Raw genomic sequence first — 15,184 nt, 5'->3', positions numbered from 1 at the left:
CAGCTGTCACAGGGAGAGGATTTGGAGGGGCTAGATGAAAGAAGGTAAAGGGATTAATCGAAAACCACACAGACACAGACAGCAGTGTGGTGATAGAGGGAAGGTAGGTGGGGTAGTTAGAGGTGGGCAAAGGGGGGTAAATGGGAACAGAAGGAGACTGTGCTTGGGGCGATGGGTGATGATGAAGTGTGCAGATGATGTTTTGTTGAGTCGTACACATGAAACTTGTATGGTTGTGTGAACCAATGTCACCCAAACAAATTAAAAAAAAACCAAAAAAGTATTAAATTTGGGTTTAAATCGTCTAAAAAATTTATTTTTATTAGAAAAACCTCTGGGTTGCTTTCCGTTCCGATTTTCTGGTGGCTGGAAGGCCCAGATTTCATGTCCCGAAGCTGAAGGATGCTGAGCAGGAAGATGTGCGGTTTGATCTTTGTATCTTCTCATACCCGAAGCCAGAGTTCCGTGAGATACCACAGATATTTTTGTAGAAAGCCACTGAATGAAGGTTGTTTGTGAAAGGAATGGAAGACTTAAACAGTAAGGGACAGAAGGCAGGTTCTGGAAAGAAGCAAATGAATGGGCTCGGGTTGCATCATCTCAAGAAAGACTCTGGCTTTGCAAGATTGAGCTGTGATAGATCTGATGATTTTAGTAGGGTCAGGACATTGCACACACCCACTCATTAATGGAAGTCATTAAGCCAGCTTTTACATGACACTTATTTCCACAGTGCTTTTCTGTACCTCTTGTCATTTGAGTCTTGTAAAACCTGAGTGTTTTTATTTTTATTTTTTTTATCCTCACCCGAGGACATTTTTCCATTTTTTGTTCAGGTAGAGTGGGAGGGAGAGAGAGGAACAGAGAGAGAGAGAAAGAAACATCGATGTGAAAGGAACACATCGAGTGGTTGCCACCCGCACAACCGACCAGGGCCGGGGACAAACTGCAACTGAGGTACGCGTCCTTAGCGAGAACCGAACCCGGGTCTCTCAGGACCGCGCTCTAACTGCTGAGCCAAACCGGCCAGGGCAAAACCTGAGTGTTTTTAATCCTCATGTTGCAAATGGGGAAAACTGAAACCCAGGTGAAGTGATGTGTTCAGGGTTGGGAAACCAGTAAGTGATGGAGCTTGCATTTGAACAGGTTTAAAAATCCTATTTTCTTTGTTTTTCTATGAGAATCTATCCTTACTGATCTGTTTTAAAATATGGAGCAGTAACACAACTGATTTTATTTAGATGAAAATGAAGCTGAATTGTTTGGTGAGTGTCACGGGAGCCGTCAGCATCGCTGGGATTCACTGGTACCACGGCACAGAGGGCTACCTGGAGCCCGACTGCCCCTGCCTGGCCGTTTGTTTCGACAACGGGAGGTGCCAGATAATGAGACATGAGAACGACCAAAGTATGTAATTTTTTTTTTTTTTTTAATGTGGAGAATTAAAAAAGTATTTAAAAATTGTCCTTAAGATTATAAGGTGCTCTCGGCTGTTTAACCACAGTTGGCTCATCTCTTCTTTTTGAAAGATCCTGTTTTAATTGACACGAACATGTGCGTGGTGAGCATCCAGTGGAACCACACGGGCAGCGTGCTGGCCCTGGCGGGCTCCCAGAGAGTGGGCGGCGCGCAGGAGAAGGATCTCAACATCGTGCAGTTCTACACTCCGTTCGGTGAGGTCAGTGTGCTCAGGAGTTTGTCTTCTTCCCATTTAAGTGCAGCGAGTGAGGGAGAGCAAAAAAGGAGGGGGAAAGGTATAAACTTGTCACATTTTTTTTTTAATCCTCATCTGAGGATATGTTTTTATTGATTTTAGAGAGAAAGGAAGGGAGAAAGAGAAAGAGAGAGAGAGAAACATTGATTGTTTGCCTCCTGCATGTGCCCTGATGGGGGATGGAACCTGAAACCCGGACATGTGCCTGATCAGGAGTCGAACCCATGACCCTTCGGTGCACAGGATGACGCTCCAGCCAACGGAGGCACACTAGCAGGGCTGTCACATTTTTTATAAGGGACATTAAAAATAATCAGGTGTATATCTTTGAATGGTCCTCATTATATGTCTTCGTAGTTGTATTTTATCTTGGAGTTTATTTTCTACTCTATACATTTAGAAAACCAGATGTTTCCCATAAGGATATCACCATGGAATAATTATTTAGAATATTTTCTTTGTGATCTGAATATGCATGTGTTTTTGCAGCTGGATTTTAAGTGTTTTTTTTTGGTGTAATTTAGTTGTTTCAGATTAATTTTTGGATTTAAAAACATTTTTTATTTATGTATTTTTTTTGTGGTACGTGCCCCTAGCAGGAACCGAACCCGGGACTCTGTGGTCCACAGGTCGATGCTCAACCGCTGAGCCAAATTGGCCAGGGCTAATTTTTGGATTTTTAATGTGATATATTAAATGTGCATTGATATTAAATATATGTATCTATCTGTCCTTCCTCTAAGCTTCTAATAGTTTAATTTGTTGTGGAATAATCAATTATTTTAAGAAAATCTATCTTAATAATTAATAAGTGATTCTACATTAAAAGATAAGCATTGTTTTAATAAATGCACGTTATCCTTCTCAATGGCATTATTACCAAATTTAATTTTTATTTATTTATTTATTTTTTTATCCTCACCCGAGGATATTTTTCCATTTTTTTTTGTACAGATAGAGTGGGAGGGAGAGAGAGGAAGGGAGAGAGAGAGTGAAACATCGATGTGAAGGGACACATCGAGTGGCTGCCACCCGCACGACCAACCAGGGCCGGGGACAAACTGCAACCGAAGTACGTGCCCTTAGCGGGAACCGAACCTGGGTCTCTCCGGACCGCAGGCCGACGCTCTAACTGCTGAGCCAAACTGGCCAGGGCCCAAATTTAATTTTTAAAGAGAGATTTCTTGAAGTAGTAGTGGAAAATATCAAATAGGAGAATGAATATATTGTGAATTTTAAACAGTTTAGAAAATGAGAACTTGTTAGTAACTCAACTTAATAAAGTTTTACCTATTTCATTTTCTTTTTCTTTTTTTTTAAATCCTCACCCGAGGACATTTTTCCATTTTTTGTACAGATAGAGTGGGAGGGAGAGAGAGGAAGAGAGAGCGAGAGAGAAACATCGACGTGAAAGGGACACATCGAGTGGCTGCCACCCGCATGACCAACCAGGGCCGGGGACAAACTGCAACCGTGGTATGTGCCCTTAGCGGGAACCGAACCCGGGTCTCTCTGGACTGCAGGCCGACGCTCTAACCACTGAGCCAAACTGGCCAGGGCCCTATTTCATTTTCTAACTCTGGAATATATTCAGCCCCTTTTGGCTATTCTGTTGCTTTTGATAAATTCACCATAGACTTCAAAACTATGTAATTTTGCTATACAAAGCCTTCACCAGTTATATTAATATTTTAACATTCACCTTTTATTACATTTTAATAATTTCTGTAAGAATAAGAAATGGTGTCGGCTGATGTTTTGAGTCGGTATCTCTCAGTTACCCAGTAGAAGTTGCTCTAGAGAGTGGGCACTGTTTCCGCGTTGTCAGCTAATGACATTCCCATAGATGTAAACACTAAAGAAAAATAGAAGCAGAGTTCTCAAGGGTCCTAAATGATTAAACATCTGATGTTTATTTTGAGGTTTCTAGTCTTCTTCTTAATTCCCATTCTTTATTATTTTTGTTCATCGCCATCAGCTTATTTATCGTTAAATTGTTTTATCTGCTTATTTTGTTAGTTCAGCCTTCTCCGAGTAGAAAAGCATGGATTCTAAGGCTCGTTTGCTTTATCTTGCAAAACCCTGTGCTATGTGTTAAAGTGAAAACTGTATCTGGTTTTGGTGTAGTTGTAATTGAAAGTAGCTAGCATAGTTCCTCAGGGATTATTAGTCACTATATGTATATTTATTGTCACTCGAGGACATTTTTGCATTTATCTTCAGATAGAGCAGGAGGGAGAGAGGGAGGAAGAGAGAGAGAAACATCGATGTGAGAGAGACACATCGACTGGTTGCCACCCACACTACCCCAACTGGTGCCGGGGACAAACTGCAACCGAGGCACGTGCCCTTAGCAGGAACCGAACCTGGGACTCTCTGGTCTGCGGGCCGACACTCTAACTGCTGAGCCAAACCAGCCAGGGCTCACTTAATATTTTATGAGTGAATATATGGGGGATTTATTTTTGGATTTATGTTAAGACAGGGAAGGTAACTTCTTGGTCAATGAAGCGTAATGCATTACATTTGACTTTAGAACAAATCTGCTTAACAAGGGATTCAGTATAACTTGCATTCTTGGGATTATACTGTTCTGTCAAACAAGCATAGATTAAAAATGTTTTCTTTTTATGGCCACATTAAAAACAATCTGTGTGTTCATTTATTCACTCATCAATTTAGCCATAAAATGTACTATGTTAGAAGACATTACTTTAGTTTACTATACATTTATTGACTTCATAAATATTTATTGAGTACCTGTTGACCAATCAGTTTATGAAGGGTTAGGGAAATAAATGTGAATGTGATAAAGTTAGTGCTCTCAGGTAGCTCACTGTCTAAATTCTCCAGAGCCACGGAGGGAGAGGAGAAGGCAGGAAACAATATTCACGTTGCATCTTGAAGGGTGAATAGAGGCATTCCCGGAGGACGAGAAACAGCAGGAGGGGGGCGGGATACTAGACGGGCCAAGGGTGTGGAGGCCAAGTCCTCTCCTCATGCGAGCGCAGTAATTATGGCTAAATAGGGGGTATTGAGCCAAAGAGGGTAGTGTTGTCTCCAAGGGGAAAAGGCATTGCACACTGTGCTAAAGAATGTGATAGTGGGAACTACTGATTTTTAAAAATGATCAAACATTGTAGTATTAAAAATATATTTTTTTCTTTATTCATTTTAGAAAGAGAGAAAGGGAGAGGGAGAGAGAGATAGAAACATCAACTAGAGAGAACATTGATTGGCCGCCTCCTGCATCCCCCCACTGGAGACTGAGCCCACAACCTGGGCATGTGCCCCGACTGTGAATCGAACCAGCAACCTCTTGGTGCATGGGTCGACGCTCAACCAGTGAGGCATACCTGTTGGGCAAATTATCAAACATTTTAAAAAGCAAGGTAGGATATGATCAGATTTGTGTTCCAGAAAGATATTTATGACAGTAGAGTGGAGATTGAATTTGGGGGTACAGGGTGGGAATGAGGAAAGAGATGAAAGGTAAAAACTGCAGTTAGGAGGCTATTACTATAGTTCATTCAAGAAAGGAGGCAGTTGTGGTGGAGGGAATATAGGAATGGGGGCAACAGGGCTCGGTGACTGGTTGGTTGTGAGGGATGAGAGACGAGACTGAAGGATTGAGTTTACTGTTATATTAATTCATTGATTCTAAGAAGCACAATTTTTTGCAACTCTAAAATTGGATGCATCTTATAATCGAAGTTGTCTTATTCTAGTTAACAATGTGTTTTTTCTTTCCTTAGTTACACATAATAAAGATGCATGTTAAAATCTCTGGCATCTTAGGTTTGATAAAATTAGATACTGAATTCCTTGGTTATAGTTTATACATTTCTCCTATCATATGTATGGTTTTCATTATAAAAATTCAAGGAAAATGATTTTGAAGTGAGTAGTAACCTTCCACAAAATAATTTTCATTCTAGTTTTGATCCCGGTGAGGTGATTGGTAGTAATTTGTAGCTTATTTACTTGTGATGTTTTTAGGTTCAATGTAATCATCTTTCAGTCTCTAGGCACCTTGAAGGTTTCTGGAAAGCAGATATCGGCCCTGTCTTGGGAAGGTGGTGGACTGAAAATTGCACTAGCTGTAGATCATTTTATATATTTTGCAAATATTCGACCTGATTACAAGGTGAGTATTATGAACAGTTGTTAAAAAGAAAAAGTTGCTTTTTTACTAAATACTTTTGTTATAGCTCAAAGTATAATATATGCTTCTTGCATGTCTTCTTAGCCTGTTTTAGAAACCAGCCGAAAGGAGGCTTTTTAGTGTGAAGACCTTCGCACTAGTGAACTTTTCTAGGATACTGTACGTAATTAGTAACATTACTCCAGTAGTCAGGGTCCCACAGGAAACAGAAGGCACCTCAGAGGAGTCACTGAGAGAGACCGAGGCAGGGTCTGGTACAGGAGTATGGGCAGGGTGAAGGGGACTGGTACGGGGTGGCACAGTAAGCACCTAGAGGCTAGCAGCGGTGGGCAAGGTAAGGAAGTATTGTTCTGGAGCCCACTAGAGCTGTGGCTGTGCAGAGGCAGCTTGGAGGGTGTGTGTGTGTGTGTGTGGGGGGGCGGTTAGTAGACACTTCAACCCTGTCTCCATCTGCTGGTGTCTTCTCTTGGCCAAACCAGAGGGCAAGGTAGCCCAGGGAATGGTAGAGAAGGGCAGAGAATGAATCAGAGGGGAAAATGAGAATAAGCAGCATAATAACTAATGAGTATTTTATTTTAAATTTAACGTTTGACCCAAAATAAGTTCTGAAGGATGAGACTGAGCTGGTAAACTACTAAGGGTATTTGTTATTAAAAAGACTTCCACATCTAATTTTTAAAGGGCAAAGAACCTTGGAGAAATGGCTGGTTCTAGGACTAGCGTGGGGAAAGTGCAAGAGAGCACGGAGCATCTCACAGGGCACGACAGCCAGGGGTGCTCCGAAAACAAGAGGTTGGGGCGGGCCAAAGAGACAGGGGAGCCAACCAGAAAGAGCGCCCATTGGCCAAAGGTGGATCAATTCGAGCAACAAAATAAATGAAACAACAATGAATTGTAACCTAAATTATAAAACAAGTGTCCAGGAATACAAACTGATATAAATAATTTAACTAAAGAAGTGGGGGAGACAAAACAAATCTTCCTCAATGAAGTATTCGAATTTACTAGGCACCGCCCCCTTCAGGAGGTGACGTATGGTCCCCTTCTTCCCCGGTTTGAGTGTGGGTTGCATTTAGGGACTCACTTCCAAAGAGTACAGCATGGAAACGGGAAATGAAGAAAGTAACTTTACAGTGGAGAAACATGGCAAACACCCTCTTGTCCAGGTGATCAGGTGAGCCTCATCAGGTGGTCAAGGTCAGCCTCATCAGGTGGTCAAGGTCAGCCTCATCAGGTGGTCAAGGTCAGCCTCATCAGGTGGTCAGGTGAGCCTCATCAGGTGGTCAGGTGAGCCTCATCAGGTGGTCAGGTCAGCCTCATCAGGGTGTCATGTGGATATTGCACACCCCCTGATGTGACATGGCAGAAGAGCTCTTCCCCAAAACTACAGCTCTCACCTGAGCACGGGAAAAACATCAGACAAAACCACACTGAAGGACATTCTGCGAAATACCTGGCCAGTCCTGTACTCCTCAGAACTGTGGAGATCATCAGAAACAAGGGGAGACAGAACCCACCGCAGCCCAGGGAAGCCTAGGAGCATGGTGACTAAGTGTAACGGATCCTCAGTAGGGTTCTGGAGGGGAAAGGACATTGGGAAATGCTGATGAAATCCCGGTGAGTGTGGAGTTTAGTTGCTAGTGCTTCATCAGGGCTGGTTTCTTAGTTGTCACAGGTGTACCCTGGTGCCATGAGGTATTAGCAGTAGGGGAAGTGGGAGAGCGGTACAGCGAATTATGTACTATCTTTGCAACTTTTGTATAAATCTAAAATTATTTTACAGTAAAATTTAAGAAAGTAATCATGGTATAAAAAAGTAAACATGGCTTAGCTTTAAATAGTAAACACAGTCATAATGACATAGACTCTGAATATTGACTTATTCAAAGTTACATGTAAGTATGTTGGGAGAGTTAGCAGGAAGGCAAAGCTCTAAGTGTCTAAGTTCTGTAATCAATACACATGCGACATGGAGATAAATACCGACACAGTGCAGCTGGAAGAGTTGTAAATGGCTCCCCAGGAGGAAATGGGGGGGGGGGGGAGTCGACATTTTGTTTTTGTTTTAAATAAACCATGTAGAATTTGACTGTAAACCATGTGCATATGTTACTCTGATAAAAACAAAAAATGTGGGCAGATGGAACAAAGTCAAAGCATCTGTTTTTGAATTTGGCTTGGGGACTAGAATTTAAACTTTTGACCAGATTCACTTTTCCTATTGTCCCCAGACAGCTATTATTGACTATTGAGAAATCTGAACTCTTCACCCCTGAGGCTTAAATCTTACAAATTAAAATCAGGCGAGTTGAACTAATTTAGGTTTGCAGTATATTATTTGTTTTATAACTATCTATTGCTCTTAGATTTCTTGTTGTTTCAATGAGAAAGGGTGTTGAGCTGAGTGTTCAGACCTTCTGTCGTCGTTTCTGCAGAAGACATTTTGTCAGGACTGAGAAACCACATGTCTGCTTTATTTCTACAGTAAAAATAGAGGAATATGGTCTTTCTTTCCAGTGTCAAATGTTCTTTCTCCCCTTTTCTGTTTTTCCTTCCCTTCTTCCCTCCTGTTCTTCCTTTGTTTTTTCCTAGTGGGGTTATTGCTCAAATACTGTAGTTTATGCTTATACCAGACCTGACCGTCCGGAGTACTGTGTTATATTTTGGGATACAAAAAACAATGAGAAATACATTAAATATGTGAAGAGTCTCATTTCTATTACTACCTGTGGAGATTTCTGCATTTTGGCTACGAAAGCTGATGAAAATCATCCTCAGGTAGGTGTTCCTGGATATTGTAAAATTTAGATCAGTCAGCTACGTGGCAGAATTGGGCTGCAGTTATGTGCCTGATAAGCGGTCGTTACTGTACTGGCAGGTACGGGGAAGTATCGGGTCTGTAGGTCATGGCTGGCTAGACTTCTGTTTTGGAAAATTATATGACCCCATTGGTTCTGTGTCCCCTGATTTATTTTCCCCCCTGTCAGCTAGACCACTGACATTTTATATTGACCAGTTTGGTACTGAAGCTTTTTTTCTTTTCTTTTTGTTAATTCTCACCTGAGGATATTTTTCCATTGATTTTTAGAGAGAGTGGAAAGGGGGTAGAGAGACAGACAGACAGAGAGAGGTGGGAGAAATACATCAATTGATCCGTTGGTGCCTCCTGCATGCTCCTTACCAGGGTCAGGGATCAAACCTACAACCCTCCTGTGCTCAGGCCGATGCGCTAACCACTGAGCAACTTGCAGGGCAAAGCATGTAAGTTTTTCCAAAACAGGATCACCATTGTCTTGGGCTGTGTTATAAATTATTTTATCCCATTAAAAAGTATAGAGTTTTTGGTTTAAAAGAGGCCATTTGAATAGGCACATTTTTTCCCCTGAAACTCACTAAAACAAGGTGTTTTTAATGAAGTCATTAGCCCGTAGGGACCAGCCAGGGCGAGGAAAGGCAGCATGGTTCTGGGGCTGGAGGGGAGGTGGATTGGTCATAACCTCTCCGCAGACCCAGCAAAGCTGAATCCTCTCTCCTCGGAGGAAGCCAAGGAGCAACCAGCATGTGAGGGCACCTGGTGCGAGAAAGAAACAAATAGAACAGCGCTTTGGAAGTACCAGAGATTATGCAGGAAGGAGGAAACTTTAAAAAAAAAAGCATGGAAAGAAGCGGGTTCCTAAGTCCCCTTTCCTCTGCTGAGCCCTTAGCAGCTGCCCTTTGTCACCTAGGGAGACGGGTTTACTCTCCAGAGAGGATAGCAGGTTCCTGCACTGAGGGCACCCGGGGTAGGTACAGGTGGCGGGACTCTGCTGAAAATAAGGCAATTAAGTTAAAGGTTTACTCAGTGTCCCTCCATCGTCCCACGTGGTTCCCGGAGCACTGGCTGGTAAACATATAGCATCTAGGCAGGAGATGGGAAGAGACCTCTCTGGAGAATCTGACCAGTTCCAGAGAAAAGACCTCTGAAAGTGCTCACACTGAGAGTCCCCAAGGAAACACCCCTGCCCAGTCACCTTACTGTGAGGACCAGAGTCGAAGAGGCCCACCCGTAAACAGATTCCAAACAGCTGTTTAGTGTCACATTCTTAAATATAAGCAGATAGACAAGGGTTATCAGACATTTAAGGAAAGCATCTGATTCAACAGACAGACACACAAAATAAACACAAGGAGAAAAGAACTGGGAGGAAGCAGAGACTCTTCAGAAAAATAATTTCTGATATCTTCAGAGAATTAAGAGATAGTATGTACATCCATAAAGCAATGGAAGGATACTATAGGAAAGGAAACTTTTGGAAATTGCAAATATGGTAACAACAATGAAAAATTTGGAAGAAGAATTAGAAGAGAAAATGAAGAAAAACTCCCATAAAGTAGAGCAAAAAGCCTGGCTGGTGTGGCTCAGTGGTTGAGCGTCGACCCATGCACCAAGAGGTCGCCGGTTCATTTCCCGGTCAGGGCACATGCCCAGGTTGTGGGCCAAGTCCCCAGTGGGGGCCATGCAGGAGGCAGCCAATCAATGTTCTCTCTCATCGATGTTTCTATGTCTCTCTCTCCCTCTCCCATCCTCTCACTTTGAGAAAAATCAATAAAGAAAAATTACATATATAAAGAGATAAGGAAATGGAGACTAGGGGTGAAAATATAAGAGCATTAGAGGACCAGCCCTGGAAATTCAACATTTGAATAATAGTTTCAGAACAGAATGGACAGGCAGAATGGAGGCAAGTGATTTTGAAAATAGAAAATTTTCCTGAGTTTCTAGATTTTAGGTGCCAGGTCACTGAATAAAAATATTTCCATATTAAGTCATGTCATATAAAGATATTATGTAATATTTTAGAACACTGGGGATAAAAAGATCCTACAAGGTTTCTGGGAGGAAAACCTGAGCTCATAGGATCAGGGAATATACTGGCATTCAACTTGTCAACAGTGCTACTTGGAGAATTGCTTTCAAAATTCTGAGGGAAAATGATCTCCCAGCTTAAATGTCATGTCTTAAGAGAACTACTATTAAAATGAAGGTAGAATGAAGACATTTTTAGGTGTACAAGCTCACCAAAAACTTACCCTCCAAGCTTCCTGATCTTAGAAAGTTCCTTCAGGGTTTGGTCTTCCAAAATGAGGAGTAAACCAGAAAGGAAGGAACAGGAGAGCCGGACAGCAGGGGCGACGAGTGGTCCTAGCAGAGCCACCTGGGCGGTCATCACTTGGGCAGGGCACAGGGTTGCTGGAGATATTCAAGGCGAAGTTAATCGAATTCTTAATGTGGTTGAACCCTTGAGAGGAGACATGCATAACTGGGAAGTAATTGAAGACTTGAGTTGGTCATAATTAGAGAAAACTAAGCAAAGAGAGAAAGACAGCTACCAACTATAAGGAAAGCAGAATGTGCTTGAAAGGAGAACAGATCATGATGTACTTGGTGACTTACTAAACCCTGCATACTGATCTAACATAGTTTGAAGTGGTGGAATGGAGGGAGGGAGGTGTGTTCCTGTTTGGGGGGAGCCACACTGAGAAGGGGTGGAAGAGGGCTACATACTTGTCTTGACAGCAGGGAGGCAATAGATAATGCCCCAGAGTAAATTAACAAAACAAAAGAAGGACCGTTATAAACGTGTTAGATTTGTGAAGGTAAATATCAAAACAATGAGTTAAAGGAGCTGAAAGTAACTAGGGAGCAAGACAAGGGAAGCTGGGAGCCCTGTGCTTCCAGTCAGAAGTCTTATGGAGCCTGAGTCCTCAGCACGCATATGACAAGTGGGTTCACATACAGGTATTCGTGGTATTTTTGGCAGTGAGTAAGCTTAAGTAGTGGAAGAGTAAATTATGCTACTTTAGTGTAATTTTTGTGATTTAGATTATATTTATGAAATTACATTTTACTTGAGATGTTGGAAAAATAAAGTACACAGAGAATTGGTTAATTTGAGATCATTATCCTAATCAAAAGAACATCTAAGTAAAAGAGATAACTAACAGTAAAAAAAAAAAAAAAGATGAAATGATCGCTTTAGAATAATATGATGTAAAGTGTGAATTATGATTGATTATTTTTCTAATATGAATCATTTATAATTACATGTGTTAAGTAATGAGCATTTTAAGTCATCTTCACTAGGTTGGATTATGTTTTTTCTAAATTAACTGACTTTTTCTGCATTTCTCATGTCATTTATATATTGCTTCAAAGGAGGAGAGCGAGATGGAAACATTTGGTGCAATGGTAACGAACTAAATTAGCTCTTGTAACTGATCACAGTATAAAAATGAATATTGATGTTATAGCTGATCAGGGATTTTAAAAGTGCAAATAATGAAAAGGAGCCAGTGTATTTGTGTTTCTTAAGTAACCTCTTAAAAACCACAGTGTTCTATTATCAAGAAATTAGCTTTAGTTTAATTTTAATTTGTATTTCTTTATTTTTATGGCTGTCGATTTTATTTACCTGCTATTCTTTGACTTAATTTTATCCATTATTTCTTAGTGATATTTGAAAAAGAAATAAGCATGATATGTGAAGCATTACTTCCTTTTTGATTCTTAAGCAGGAATTTTGATACCTTTTGTTTTATTTGTTCACAGTTTGTGCTAGTTCTTTGTAATTCTATTGGCACACCCTTGGATCCCAAGTACATTGATATTGGTAAGGAAATATTAATATTTATTCCCTCTTTAATCAGGTTTTATTTGTAAAACTAATTCAACAACCTAACAGCAGTGTTACTAAATTAGAATGGTATTCTCCAAAACATACTTTCTGGTTTGCTAGGTCCAGTTTATGCCCGTCATGGTACAATTATTAATAACACTCCATTTCACTGAAGTAATCAGAAGCATCCCAGGTAATACAATCACTTTTAAGGTCATTTTATCTAAAATCCATAGTAATTTCACAAGTGCTACACTGACATCATTTGCTTTAAATGGGAACTATAATTGTATAGGAATTGGTATGCATTGTAATGATTAGTATGTAATAAACTGAGGATTATAGAAAGAATTTTTCCCTTAACCACTTTTATTATTAATATACTGCCTATAAATACCTCTCTTCTATAAAAAATGCTTAGCTGCTTGTAAAAGTGAGTTTGCCTTTTCCAGAATTTTCCAATGAAATATGTCTATTAATAGGGACTTTACAAATGCCTGACTTTTTGTTTTCAGATATTTGTTAGTTAGTTGTACCATTCCCTGTATCCAAATACTTTGAAAGCAACCATTAAAAAATTACAAATCTAGCCCTGGCCAGTTTGGCTCAGCGGTTAGAGCGTCGGCCTGCGGTCCAGAGAGACCCGGGTTCGGTTCCCGCTAAGGGCACGTACTTCGGTTGCAGTTTGTCCCCGGCCCTGGTTGGTCGTGTGGGTGGCAGCCACTCGGTGTGTCCCTTCACATCGATGTTTCTCTCTCTCTCTCCCTTCCTCTCTCTCTCCCTCCCACTCTGTCTGTACAAAAAATGGAAAAATATCCTCGGGTGAGGATTAAAAAAAAAAAAAAAATTACAAATCTTATTCTAAGTATTTTGTTAAAAATGATTACTAAATATTTTGTTGCTGTTTCACTATAACTTCCAGAAGTAATGGTTTTCTTTGAAAGCATATGGGTAGTTTATTGGATATGGCATTAGAAAAATTATTAGATTTTAAAAACTGAAAACCCATTGAATTATGTTCTGGACGGAGAGCTAGTCGTTACTTTCTTTCTTTTTTCCTCAGATTTCGCATTTAGCCTTAACAATTAAATCTGAGTGTCTGCCTCCTAAGTGTTTTATTTAGCTGAGCCATTTGGATGATACAGACAAGTGTGGGGAATAGTTTGTATTTTATGTTTAGGGTCTTGGTAACTCACTTTTATTTCTTGAGACTGTTCAACTTCATGTTTTTTGTTTTGTTTTGTTTTGTTTTTTATCCTCACCCGAGGACATTTTTCCATTTTTTGTTCAGATAGAGCGGGAGGGAGAGAGAAGAAGAGAGAGAGAGAGAAACATCGATGTGAAGGGACACATCAAGTGGCTGCCACCCGCACGACCAACCAGGGCCAGGGACAAACTGCAACCGAGGTACCTGCCCTTAGCAGGAACCGAATCCGGGTCTCTCTTGACTGCAGGCCGACGCTCTAACCACTGAGCCAAACCGGCCAGGGCACAACTTAATGTATTAAATTCATTGCTACATGGACATATTTGTGTGTGTGTGTGTGTGTGTGTGTGTATTAGTGTTCCTTGTTAAAAGGCTTAGCTTAAAATTATTACCAACTTGTCGCATGAGTACCTTCTATTTATTAAAAAACGAAGGTCTAAGGAGGTGAATTCTGTCAACCTTCAGATAATATGCTTTTTTCTTTTAATATCAAGTTTTAACATGGAATCATAAAAATGATAGGATTAGCTTCACGTCTTCTATTTTTAATAAAGCCAGATGTAAATTCTTCACCTTCATCAAATGGCAAATGCTTGAGGGCATGATTATTTGTAGTTCTGAGTCTAGAAGCTTTTTTTTTTGCAGTCTCTGTGACTGAAGTTTTAACAAACAGTTCTTTCATTGGTTTACTGCCAAAGTAAACTCAGCCAAGACTCAACATTTTTTTTTTTACTGTAAAATTCCTTTTTAAGTTTCTATGCCAAATTTTCATGAGGACTGGAGGCTAAAGCAAAAAAAAGAAAAAAAAAAAAAAAGTAACCGATATTGTTCTAGAAAGTTAATTTTTGTTTTGTCACTTGGTCTTCTTCCTGACAATCACTATAGAACGTTAAAAGAACTTTATGCATTACTGTAGAAGTTTAGTCTGTGGGACTCTGTTGTACTGGACATGTAGGAGTTAGGCTCCCTTTCCTGGTGTTCTTCTTCGAGCCTTCAGAATACCTGTGGTGTGCTTCTGTTCACAGTACTGCCTCTGCGCGGATTGTTGCCTTTCGTGTCTGTCTTCCCCACGTGACTCTGGGCTTCTTAAAGATCCGCATCTGTTCATTTCTGTATCCCTATCGCCTAACGCTGTACTTGCCCGATAACAAATGTTTATTGAGTATATGAAAATATTTAAAATAGTGTCCGTTTATTTAGTAAACCATCAATGAATATATATATATATATAGTTTCAGGTACTATGCTGGGTACAGGAAGGGATAAGAAATTAATTATGACATTTCCCGTAGGATGTCTAAATAATTAAAATATTATTAATCCACAAACAATGACCATTACTCCCTTGCTATGTGCTAGGTGTTGTGCGAGGTGCTGGTAAGTGGATATCAGTGCATAAGGATATCAGGGACATCTTTTCTACCAAGAGGTTTCATTTAGGC

The 15,184-nt window shown here is 40.4% G+C and overlaps 1 protein-coding gene across 2 annotated transcripts in view; it reads left to right on the top strand.

The window, feature by feature from the left end:
• Nucleotides 1–15,184, top strand: part of WDR35 (WD repeat domain 35) — a 69,225-nt gene that overhangs the window by 15,126 nt on the left and 38,915 nt on the right. The window contains exons 7-12 of one of the 2 annotated variants that reach the window (XM_036262617.1): nt 1,242–1,407; nt 1,530–1,678; nt 5,736–5,861; nt 8,472–8,657; nt 12,076–12,108; nt 12,469–12,529. In XM_036262617.1, the coding sequence (XP_036118510.1) occupies nt 1,242–1,407; nt 1,530–1,678; nt 5,736–5,861; nt 8,472–8,657; nt 12,076–12,108; nt 12,469–12,529 (721 nt within the window). The remainder of the gene's footprint in view (nt 1–1,241; nt 1,408–1,529; nt 1,679–5,735; nt 5,862–8,471; nt 8,658–12,075; nt 12,109–12,468; nt 12,530–15,184) is intronic. The other variant, XM_036262616.1, reaches the window with a different exon arrangement.

Source organism: Molossus molossus, unplaced genomic scaffold (genome assembly GCF_014108415.1).
Source record: "Molossus molossus isolate mMolMol1 unplaced genomic scaffold, mMolMol1.p scaffold_m16_p_15, whole genome shotgun sequence".
NCBI lineage: Eukaryota > Metazoa > Chordata > Mammalia > Chiroptera > Molossidae > Molossus > Molossus molossus.
The sequence above is the reverse complement of the archived record's forward strand: the minus strand, read 5'-3'. Positions and strand labels throughout refer to the sequence as shown.